This window comes from Rhagoletis zephyria, unplaced genomic scaffold (genome assembly GCF_001687245.7).
Source record: "Rhagoletis zephyria isolate East Lansing unplaced genomic scaffold, Rhagoletis_zephyria_1.1 Rzeph_scaffold_03018, whole genome shotgun sequence".
Lineage (NCBI taxonomy): Eukaryota > Metazoa > Arthropoda > Insecta > Diptera > Tephritidae > Rhagoletis > Rhagoletis zephyria.
The window spans coordinates 51,062-62,660 of NW_016160102.1; the positions used below are offsets into that span (position 1 = coordinate 51,062).

General features: G+C 33.6%; 2 protein-coding genes across 4 annotated transcripts; one reads left to right on the plus strand and one right to left on the minus strand.

Annotated features, from left to right (window-relative positions):
* The first annotated feature begins 258 nt into the window (after positions 1–258).
* On the plus strand, positions 259–3,460 carry LOC108368229 (uncharacterized). The gene is made up of 3 exons (XM_017623031.1): positions 259–1,278; positions 1,391–2,521; positions 2,593–3,460. Exons 1-3 carry the CDS (start codon positions 594–596, stop codon positions 2,886–2,888), a joined length of 2,112 nt encoding a protein of 703 aa, XP_017478520.1. The 5' UTR covers positions 259–593; the 3' UTR covers positions 2,889–3,460.
* A 2,781-nt stretch (positions 3,461–6,241) lies between these two features.
* Naa80 (N-alpha-acetyltransferase 80) lies at positions 6,242–11,284 on the minus strand. 3 transcript variants are annotated; one of them, XM_017623032.1, is made up of 3 exons: positions 8,378–8,886; positions 8,041–8,159; positions 6,242–7,925 (listed from the first exon to the last, which is right to left on the minus strand). In XM_017623032.1, the coding sequence occupies exons 2-3, from the start codon at positions 8,071–8,073 to the stop codon at positions 7,422–7,424; spliced, it is 537 nt and encodes a 178-aa protein (XP_017478521.1). In that variant the 5' UTR covers positions 8,074–8,159; positions 8,378–8,886; the 3' UTR covers positions 6,242–7,421. The 3 variants fall into 3 exon arrangements, with proteins under 3 accessions (XP_017478521.1, XP_017478522.1, XP_017478523.1); XM_017623033.1 differs by lacking the exons at positions 8,041–8,159; positions 8,378–8,886 and adding an exon at positions 10,648–11,284; XM_017623034.1 differs by lacking the exons at positions 8,041–8,159; positions 8,378–8,886 and adding an exon at positions 9,180–9,854.
* Between the last annotated feature and the right edge of the window lie 315 nt (positions 11,285–11,599).

Here is an 11,599-nt window from a genome sequence, read left to right on the forward strand (position 1 = left end):
AACGGCATGATTTATAGAAGAATTTGCATAATAAAAATGATTTTTCATGCGTTCAACAATTTCGCGGTTTTCTCCGTTCTCTTCGTTGTTTACTTCTTACAACAAAGATGGCGTCGAGATTTCGGCAGCTAGAAAATAACTTTTTTCGTTCTTTCCTTCCCGCGTGATCTTGTGTCTTTCGTTCATGCATGCTGAACTAGTCAAAATTACAACAAACACGTCGCTACTGGCAACGCCTTGTTATTATTCCACCATGGATCAGTCTAGTGCGCTCTATTAAAATCTAAACAACGTGTAGGCGTGATGTTATGTTGAAGATTATTTATTTACTACTGAACCCACCTCAAATTATTGTTCAGTGTTATCGGTTGAGCAACTCTGTATTGGACAAAAGTGACAGCTAAAATGCTTTCAAAAATAACGCTTTGACAAAAACCGAAAGGAAAAATATTGAGTGCATTCCAAGCGGGCTTTGAACAAAATAAATAAATTTAGCACAGAAGAAAACAATTTAGTGTTCCCGCGTCTGTTTTTAAGTATTGTGGACACATTTGTCGAAATAAAAACTAAGCGAGTGAATTAGAAAGTACAAAATGGACGTTTCCAGACAAACTTATAGTGAAGCAAATACCACGGGTGTTTCTATGTATTTGTCGTTCGATTCGAGCATTTCCAGTGCTGCTTACAAGACTCTAGAAGCGACCACAGATAATCTTTCGATTTTATCTAACATGGACCATGAGGAGGAAACAGTGGAAAACTCTCAAGAGCTGAATCAAAATAGTACATTGGAGGCAATCGATTCACACTTAAACTACCTTGCGTCTGTGAAGGATATGGACACACATTCGCAGCTGTCTGCTATACCAAAGAGAGTACTCCAAGAGTTTAATATTGCCAGCTCGACACCAACAAAGGAACAACTGTTACGCAGCGTGGAAGTAAATCGTGGGTCAAGCGCCGACAGATGCTTTGATATGAAATTGGCTTTTATGGATATGGAGGAGAAAATTGAGAATGACCATGTTAAGAATAAAGAAAATACCTTACCTCTAAACGAAGTAGCATTACTATCTGTTAAAAGTAATGAAGAAATTCCTACTTTACCTAAAGAAGAAAAGGTACAAATACTCGAAGTAAGTACTCTAAAATCAGATGCTGAAAGTGAAAAAACAGAATGTGAAACATCGAAAACTACTGAAATGGCAAATACCGAAGACGATGAAACGCCAAAAAATACCGACGATCAAACCATTAAAGCTGCAGTGGAAAGTAAAGGTAAATGATTCAGCAGGGAAAATATTTATTTTAAATATCTAAGCCTAAAAACTCATTTAGGTTCTGACATAAATCACAAATATTTTTTATTATTTTATTTACTAATTTGCAGTGCAAGTAGCAGATTTCAACAAACGCCAATCAATGGCAAAGAAATCTCTTTGTGAGCCCAATCTTTTAACTAATCGTCCATCGAGAATTGTCACAAATGCAGCAAGGACGAATTTAGCCAAAGAGATAAATTCAGAAATACCAAAATTGTTGAATAAGGTTTTGAAATTCACTGAACCTACAACTGTAATAAATGATAAACCCAAAACTTCTTCTGTATTGGATAAACGTAAGTCCATTTCATGTAACTCGAAGGGACGTTCTTCAATCCTACCAACAACTGCCAAATCACTACCAGAAAAGCGTCCTTTCGCGTTCACTCATCGTATGTCTGTATTGGTTAAGACCACATTAAACAGCCCAGCTCGTAAAATAGCTCGACGGTCGGTATTACCAACGGGACAACAGAACTGGAAAAATGTCGCACCAACTGTGTCACTGAAGACTAGTCGCAAAAGTATGCTGCCAGTTGGGAAGTCCACTCAATCCACAAATAGCGTTACCAGTTCACAATCTTTATCAAAGCCCCCTTCTGATTCCTTAAAATCAATACCATCTAATAGAAAGTCAATATTTCCTATTGACAAGCCACGCAGTGAATCGTACAAAACGACCATCGCTTCTACATTGACAACACTTAATGCGAAACCTCGACCAAGTCTAGCTAGAAAAGCAGAGACGTCGTTTGTTTGCAATGTTTGTGGCAGCAAATATTACATAAAGTCTCTCTTGGATGCACATAAACGCTCTCATGAAGGCGATGAATTGCCGGCGTTTGTTAAGAAAACAACTTCAAACGTTTCGAACACTGCACCAGTAAATTCGCAAGCAAATGGTGTAAATAAATGTAAATATTGCGACAAAAAGTTTGCACTGCTGCGTGCCTTACACATTCATCTTTTGCAAAATTGTCCTAAAATTCCACCAAATGAGAAGCGCAAGCTAAACTTTCATGAGATGGATCACATTGGAAAAGCTCAATTGCCTGAATTTTTTCATGCAAATTCATCTAATGGTAAGATAAATTCACAAACGCAAATGACATCTTCGATAAGTGCTCCAACGCAGCGTTCTCATTCGGACCTAAGTAGCATTTCTGTTAGTTCTACCGATTCTGCTAACGATAAAAAAGGTATTCTAATCTTAAGATTTTAGTTAAAAAAAAAAGAACAATGGTACTTAATATATTACTATTTTTCATAGCTCTCGCTGAAATTACAATGATAGCAAACACTGCTGCTGCCGCAGTTGATGGCTTACTATCGGAAATGGCACCACCATCTGCAAGAATGGTAAAGAAAACGAATGCACATGCTGGGGTACATCGGACTCCCAACAAGTCAATTATATGTCATCAATGCAAGTTATCATTCAAATGTATAATGGACCTCTTTCAACATAACAAAACTGTACACTTTAACAATGCCTCTAATCAACAAGGCACAGAAAACAGTGCCAAGAAGATGACAAACAATGCAATTGCAAATGATTCAAAATAAACGCAATCTATGCGTTAATGTTTTTATACGTTTCTTAAGACACTTTATTTATTTTTTATGTTTACCTTTTTCGTAGTTAATTTCCGTTCCTTCATATATACATGCAGAAGTTCTATAGGGGTATTTCGCAGCCTTATATAGCCCTCGCACGGTGCACGATTTGCAAAACTGTCGCAGAAGAAAACCGATATTTGCTGTGCAGTCCATGCGCCGTGCAAGAGCTTTGCAAGACTCGGAGAATACCCCTTATGTGGTTAACGCAATGGAGGTTTTCCATTCAGTACCCAAGAAGATTTCGCTTCTTTGCATTTTATTATGAATTTATTTAAACGTGTTCTTGCATACGACATGGACTTTAAGGTTTAGTTGTGTAATTCTTGAAAATTACATTAAGCGCATTATGCGCCTCAAGTAAATGCATATATGTACGTATGTAGACGGAATACGAGTATGTAAGTTTTAAATTCTAGTATATAATTTCATTCTAAAACTTTACCCTAATATATTTGAAAAAATTAAAGCCTTTAAATTTAATTGATTGACTGTAATTTACAATACATGATATACATACAAATAAATACTCAACATTTGTTGTTTCGGAAATATAAAATAGTTTTCGTTGTTTGATGAAACTTAAAATTTGGTTTTTTTCCACTGCAGGACATGTATATTTATATACCCACATATGTATATACAATCAATCAATAAAGTTTAGGTAGACATTTTTGCAATTCGGGCAACTGTTTTTTAATGTTTTGTTTCTCGCATAACCTAAACTTTGTTGATTGACTGTACACATAAACATTCGTGCTATTTTGCAACAAGCATTTGTAGTATACATATTAAGTGATCTATTTTAAAATTTATTGCAAATAGAATCATTAAATACCTAACCTTTCACCTTCTTTTTCGTTAACATTTTAGCATGTCGGCGGTTGTCATTAAACAGCAATGTAGCTGACAGTAGTATGTGTAACAATTTAAACTACTGGCATTTTGCCGGCATCGCCTGGGAGTGAAATATATTCTAAAAATGTGCATATATTCAAAAGTGTACATACAAACATGACAACACAAATGCGGAACATTTTGCGAAAAATTACCTTCCGGTGGCTTTTGGTGGTCATTGCCAAAAATGCAAACGCGCATAAATTTGTTGTATGTAATACATGCATTCTCTGTTCAAAAAGGTCCAATAATTTTTCAGAAAAATTATATCGGTTTCTTATTAAAAGCTTACGTGTATTTTTGTGGACCTTTGACAAAACAACTTTAGCTTAAATGTTTTTAATTGCATATAAACTTAGGTGCCCTTGTTAAAGTTTTATTGAAACTGGCATCCTAAATTACATCTATCACATGCTAAAAGATACAATTCGCATACAAATACAAGAATTTATTGCTTTACAGGAAAAAGCCGAATTCAAAATGATTTGGTTTGTCAAAAATTCAAAAACTAACGACATTGTTAGTAAAAATTAAACTGTATTTAAAAAGCTTTACAAGGTGCCAACTTAATTAAATTATTCGACAAATGGAACATTTTAATTCTATTCAATTTTTTATGAATTTGGGTGTTAAAATATTCCATTCACGTCTATTCTGCTGTTACCGATATTTTGTAACCGATTAATTTAAAAATTATATTTACTAAACTTGAAACGAAAACTTTTTTTACCGGTTGCAAAGTAAACATGGGCCAATTTTGGAGGCGATAGTTCAATCAAAAGTTGGTTGCCCCTAACTTCATTGGAAGCGATTTGTTGAAAGGACGTTCACACCAGGCGATTGTTGCTTTCAACTAAAAGTTGTCTGTATAATCGACTCATGTAAATACCGTATTAGTTTCAAAGCGCTTTTCCCAAAATGATAGCTGGGTACGGAAAATGTATCGGGACCTTGGCAGATGAATCCCGACTGATTTTTTTAAACCTTGAATGAGCTGTTTGAGCCACTTCCAGCATCGATGTCCCGAGCTATTTTATCTCAACTGGTCGAAAGCCACCAATTTATCCCATCTTGAATTCCTGAGTCAGGGTAGTCTGGCTGACAGAGCTGAGATAAGTTGAATAGGATAAATTGATGGCTATCAACAAGTTGAGATAAAGTTAGCTAGGGATCATCGACATTGGTCATAAAGTAAAAGAAAAACTGGTTTTGACTCAAGCTGGGTTAGTTTAAATAAGAAACTTTTTGAACAGAAAGTATAATTTAAATGTTGCAACAAACATGCTTGAGTCTTTTAGAATGCCAGAAACTGTGCTAGATGCTTTTATCTTAACAGCGTGTATGCAAATACATACATATCTATGTGTAAGCATGCTTATGTGTATTTTAAATTTCACACCAGCACTATACTCTTGTTGCACCACATTGTTTCTTGTTGCAATAGGCAGACGAAAATGAAAATAGCCAGACGGGCAACCATTACATCAACGTCCAAATTTTTAATCTGAATTGTTGATTTTTTCTTGTGTATGGTGTCTGCCACGGCAAGCGTCTAAATAGTTTGTATTGTTGTATTTTTTGTTTTTGTCGCATGCTTTGTGGCAACGCATCCACGAGGAAGGCATAAATGTTTAAAGCACAGTATGCACATGCATATTTACGTACATAGATATTTATATATATACAACATGTCGGTTTGATCACTATTCTCGTCGGCAATAGCTGGTGGTTGATGTCGCCTCGAACTTGAACTTGATTAATGAAATTATGATGCTATTTTGAGCGGCTTCGTTGTGTACAATGAAAAAACAACAAATATGTGGTTGCATTTGATCTAAAACCGGTTCGTAGCATAATTTGTGATCTTACAGGTGACCCCAAATGTCTCGTCGTAAATATGTACACATCTATACATACATATATCGTTGAAATACAAAAGCAATAATTAACTGAAACTCCAAAATATACTTTTTGATCGATTGATGCATTTCATCGAATTATAAGTCCCCATATCGTTTTATGCAATAAAAATTTTTAGTTAGTTGTGGCTTTTTTGCAGCGACAATGTGCGATGCGCCCTTTGAATACTATACTAACGTTATGTATGTACATTGTTACTAACATAATATAGTATAAAATATATACTATATAATATTTGAGTATGTAACTAGATTATTGAGTTTGAGCCTAATTAGTTTTAGCTTGGGAATATTAAAAAGAAAACAATTTTTTTAATCGTTTTAAACGTTGTCCAGTTTATTGTATTTTAGATTATTAGTTTCATAAACTCATTCAATTTAATGTTGCGTTGTATTTGTTCAACTTTACGGTTAAATATTTATGTTACTTATCGTCACTATCAATGCAAAGGCCCTATATGACACTTTTTCGAAAACACGTTTTTTGCAAGCTCCTTTAGTTTTCTCTCAGATATACCTCCATAGCAAAATTTAAGACCATGTCTTGTAATGTAAGATTTATTGGCTTGTGGCCTGTAAGCCCTTTCAGTGTTAATTTAAAAAAGTTTCTTGCTACCGTAAAATTTCAAATTTGTCAAATCAGGGCCTTTTGGATTAATGGTGACATGTAAATACGTACATATGTATGTATTTATAAATCTACAAAGCGTATTAACAGTAATATTTCTACAAAAATATTCATACAAGAATATTTGAACAGCACTAAAGTACTAAAACACCACCTATTTTTAATAATTTTTGGAAGAGTTTAACGTGTGATATATATTGACTGGCTCACTCTACATATTGAATAATTGCTTTGATATATTATCTAAACACAGCTTAGCTTACTTAACTACCAAATTGTCTGCTGAATTTTTAGTTGGAACGAAAATATAAAAAATTAAAATTCTTATCATGAATCATATCATCATATTGAATTTATTTCATTTCAAAAGTACAAGAAAGTTAATTCAATATAAATCAATAATAATAATATAAACAATCACTAATAAATAATATGTGCAAAATTAGTTTGCAGAGAGTGCCAAGGTTAATAATGCTAATAAATAGCTAGCAGTGCTACAGCTCTTTTTAGCATACCGATAAACATAAAAATTCACTTAGAAATACAATCAAAAAGTGATATTAAGAAATCAATATCAGTATATGTATTTATATAAATATTTATATTAATGGAATTATTTGTAGTTCATCGAGTTTCATGCTTCTTTGATTATAGCGAATGATTCGAAGAGAGAGCAAACATTTCAGCAATCTGGCGCAACATTTATCTCGTTATTGTAAATACTTTGTTTCCATTTTTTGGTGTTTTCCCTATTTACAGTCCTTGGTTCATTTCATTCAATTCGTTACAAATTTAATTTGTTAATAATATCGACATATGCTTGTGCGTTTCTTCGATACACATACGTATGTATGTATGTAGCAATTTGTAATTATGTTATGTAAACTCTTTTTAAAAACATGTTCTTCAAAAACTATAAAGCGCATAAACGTAGCCTCCTCGTGAAGTGATCTCCATTCTCTTCTTTATTTCGCTAATATTCCAATTAGTAGAATTCACCTTCTCATTCGTTTGCCTTAAAAATACTGGCATTGATATCTATAAGACTTTCTTCATGTATTTCTTTTTGGCATTCTCCAAACTAGGCAAATCACAATGACGCGGTCCATACATTGAAATGGGCGCACAGTACTCATAACCTATGCGTTCATAGAAACCATCTTGGTCGATTGATGATAAATAAATTGCTTTTAAATCCAATACAATACGACAATAGTCCTCCGCAAATTTCATAATTAATTTGCCAAAACCTTGTCCACGACAACTTTTGTCCACCACTACCGACTCGACGAAGCAGGCCATCTTCTTGGACGGTATTGGACTTAATTTACAATGAGCAATAACACGATTCATTCCATCCGTAGTTAAAACTAGGCTGCAGGGCAGTGTATCACAGGAAGCTTCAAGCGAACGCATGCGAGCCGTCTCACTACGCGGCCATTCAGAGTTAATCAGCTCGCATGTCATCTTCATTAGCTCGGGGTAATTGTGTATGGGGACGACATTGAAGGGACTACCCGACTCATTAAATGGTGGAAGACCCTGAAAGCGTACACAAATAAGTAAGTAACATACTATATAAAATCATCAAATAGATTATTCCAATAATTGAATGTTTTAAACTAATCAACTAGCAAATAAAAATATTGCTGGATACCTCATAATATGGTTCCGACTTAATGAAGCGCATGTTCAATTAATGCTGTGCGTATATTGGCTAACTAAAATATAAATTATTTCCACGGCGGCAGAGATCAAGAAAGCGTCGCTAAAATTCTAAGTATATAATATTTTTATAGTATTATTTGCACTTAACATTTTTCACTCAAACATATATAGCATATGCATATTCTATGATATACATATGTGCATTGTACATAATATATACGACACATTTAATTTTTAAATTTACAACATATATATTATATACATGTTTCATATGATATGTACTTATATTGACGAAAATACATGCATGCATACATATATTTACATACATATCTAGCTAACAGTCAACGACTTCTTCAAACATGGGAAAGATTTTTTACATGAAGAAAAGTTTTGTGCTATTTAACCATAAATTATTGTACAAAGCCCTCGCTGGGCAGGCTTGTCGTTGGTGCGAGGGCTTAGCCGAATCGCCGACCAGTCCCATCTATCTATTGTACAAATAAAATGAATATGGTACTTACATATGCATGTATGAATGTTTATAAATGCGTTTACTTTCAACGCAGCTATAAATATAAAAATACATACATATATACTTACAAACATATGTACTTGGTCGGGGTACAAGGCGATTGTCCATGAATTTCAAGGTTTATGTCCAACCGCCACGGACGGCGACGAAGTAAACAAATTAAAGGAGCTTAATAGTAAAAATGATTTAAAATTGCATAATCGCACATATGCATATATATGCAAATCATACATATAAGTCAGTATGTGCGCGAATATTAAATATATTCTCCAAACAATACAAAGGTGATACTATTCGATAGAAATTTGCNCTTAATAGTAAAAATGATTTAAAATTGCATAATCGCACATATGCATATATTAAATATATTCTCCAAACAATACAAAGGTGATACTATTCGATAGAAATTTGCTCTAAATCAAACACTAAGATGGAAATGTTAATGTAATCGCGATGGTCAGTTTTTTCCGCTTAAAATGAATCGCTTTAGAAATCATATTTTGCTAAACCTCGAAAAGCCAACAACACACAAATATTAGTACAAATATAATTAAAAATACAGCACTACAAAAATTCACAAATAAATTGATTTTTACCATGATGCGATTTCTTCGTTGTTTTTCTTTTTTAGAAACGCCACGACGGACTGTAAAGAATGAACTGATTGAGCTGCCCAAATCTGCGTTGCTTCTGCACCGCAATATTTCTACTAGTTGATGGCACTCCCCTTCGTGGGGCGAATAAACGTTCCTCCAAGCAAATTTTACTTTTTGATTTAATATGTTTAATTAGATAGTTTTGAGTCGTTTATTTGCAGAGGAATGCTTGATATGTTAATTTCAATTTCCTTCGAAAAACTTTGAATACACTTCCATAACTTACAAAAATGTTTCATGGAAATACTTTTTGTTAAAATCTCAGCTGGCGCCAAAAACGCCGATTAATAGCCGAATAAATAAAACAAAATTTATAAATAGATTTTCGCAAAAGGAAACAAAGAAAAATTTAGCAAGAACGGCAGCCAAGTGTCAAAAATGCTTTACTTATTTCCTTTTGCTTTGCTGGTTCAACAATCACTGTTGCCAACTTCCTGCTTTTCGCACTTAATTTAGTGCTTTATTCAAAACGCGAATTTTTTGAGCTACGTTCTCTCTTGCTAGGGGCGTTTTTCGATGCTTTTTTTAGTTTGAAGACACCAAATCTGCTACTCTTCAACAAATGGACCCAAAATTTATATCAATTATAAGTTTTGTAAGCAACTTTACAGAAATCGAACAATTATCAACAAAATATGTGGCATAAATGCAGTTGGGCTCCAAATCTCAAATTAAAAAAAATATTGGAATCGATAGAGATGATTGAGCTGAGTACAACGGTATACTTCTTTTTTTGTGAAAACAACAACAACAAGGTTAAAGTTCAAAATAAGCAATTTTTGAAATCAAGATTTCTCAAAAACCAATGAATGGATTTTGAAAATTTTGATCTCATTTAATAGCAAATTTGATTCCCTTTAATTTGCTATACGTACTTTATATATATGTTTTATAGTTCTTACAAAAACTGAATTAATGTAAAATAATTAGAAAAAAAGCTTACAAACCCTAAGTGCGGCCGAAAGCGCTTACGCAGAAAGGTGTTCTCTGCAAAAGGTGTTCAGTGCCTTTTCCTCGCAACTTAGAAAGGTAATTCTACGTTGTGAGGGTTATAATCCCTAAGTGCGGTCGCAGGCAGAAGTATACCGTTATACTCAGCTTAATCATCTCTATCGATTCCAATATTTTATTTATTTATTTTTTTTGAGATTTGGAGCCCAACTGCATTTGTTCCAAATATGTGGCATCAATTGAAATCAATGCAGAACTACGTACGGTAATCNTTCTAAATCAAACACTAAGATGGAAATGTTAATGTAATCGCGATGGTCAGTTTTTTCCGCTTAAAATGAATCGCTTTAGAAATCATATTTTGCTAAACCTCGAAAAGCCAACAACACACAAATATTAGTACAAATATAATTAAAAATACAGCACTACAAAAATTCACAAATAAATTGATTTTTACCATGATGCGATTTCTTCGTTGTTTTTCTTTTTTAGAAACGCCACGACGGACTGTAAAGAATGAACTGATTGAGCTGCCCAAATCTGCGTTGCTTCTGCACCGCAATATTTCTACTAGTTGATGGCACTCCCCTTCGTGGGGCGAATAAACGTTCCTCCAAGCAAATTTTACTTTTTGATTTAATATGTTTAATTTGATAGTTTTGAGTCGTTTATTTGCAGAGGAATGCTTGATATGTTAATTTCAATTTCCTTCGAAAAACTTTGAATACACTTCCATAACTTACAAAAATTTTTCATGGAAATACTTTTTGTTAAAATCTCAGCTGGCGCCAAAAACGCCGATTAATAGCCGAATAAATAAAACAAAATTTATAAATAGATTTTCGCAAAAGGAAACAAAGAAAAATTTAGCAAGAACGGCAGCCAAGTGTCAAAAATGCTTTACTTATTTCCTTTTGCTTTGCTGGTTCAACAATCACTGTTGCCAACTTCCTGCTTTTCGCACTTAATTTAGTGCTTTATTCAAAACGCGAATTTTTTGAGCTACGTTCTCTCTTGCTAGGGGCGTTTTTCGGTGCTTTTTTTAGTTTGAAGACACCAAATCTGCTACTCTTCAACAAATGGACCCCAAATTTATATCAATTATAAGTTTTGTAAGCAACTTTACAGAAATCGAACAATTATCAACAAAATATGTGGCATAAATGCAGTTGGGCTCCAAATCTCAAATTAAAAAAAATATTGGAATCGATAGAGATGATTGAGCTGAGTACAACGGTATACTTCTTTTTTTGTGAAAACAACAACAACAAGGTTAAAGTTCAAAATAAGCAATTTTTGAAATCAAGATTTCTCAGAAACCAATGAATGGATTTTGAAAATTTTGATCTCATTTAATAGCAAATTTGATTCCCTTTAATTTGCTATACGTACTTTATATATATGTTCTT

What these genes read in the sequence shown, in the direction of transcription:
- LOC108368229 (XM_017623031.1), top strand. Translation starts at nt 594, where the DNA reads ATGGACGTTTCCAGACAAACTTATAGTGAAGCAAATACCACGGGTGTT. An exon ending in AGCTGCAGTGGAAAGTAAAG is followed by an intron (nt 1,279 to 1,390) that starts GTAAATGATTCA and finishes ACTAATTTGCAG; the next exon opens with TGCAAGTAGCAGATTTCAAC. An exon ending in TTCTGCTAACGATAAAAAAG is followed by an intron (nt 2,522 to 2,592) that starts GTATTCTAATCT and finishes TATTTTTCATAG; the next exon opens with CTCTCGCTGAAATTACAATG.
- Naa80 (XM_017623032.1), bottom strand. Translation starts at nt 8,073, where the DNA reads ATGCGCTTCATTAAGTCGGAACCATATTATGAG. An exon ending in AGTCGGAACCATATTATGAG is followed by an intron (nt 7,926 to 8,040) that starts GTATCCAGCAAT and finishes GTACGCTTTCAG; the next exon opens with GGTCTTCCACCATTTAATGA.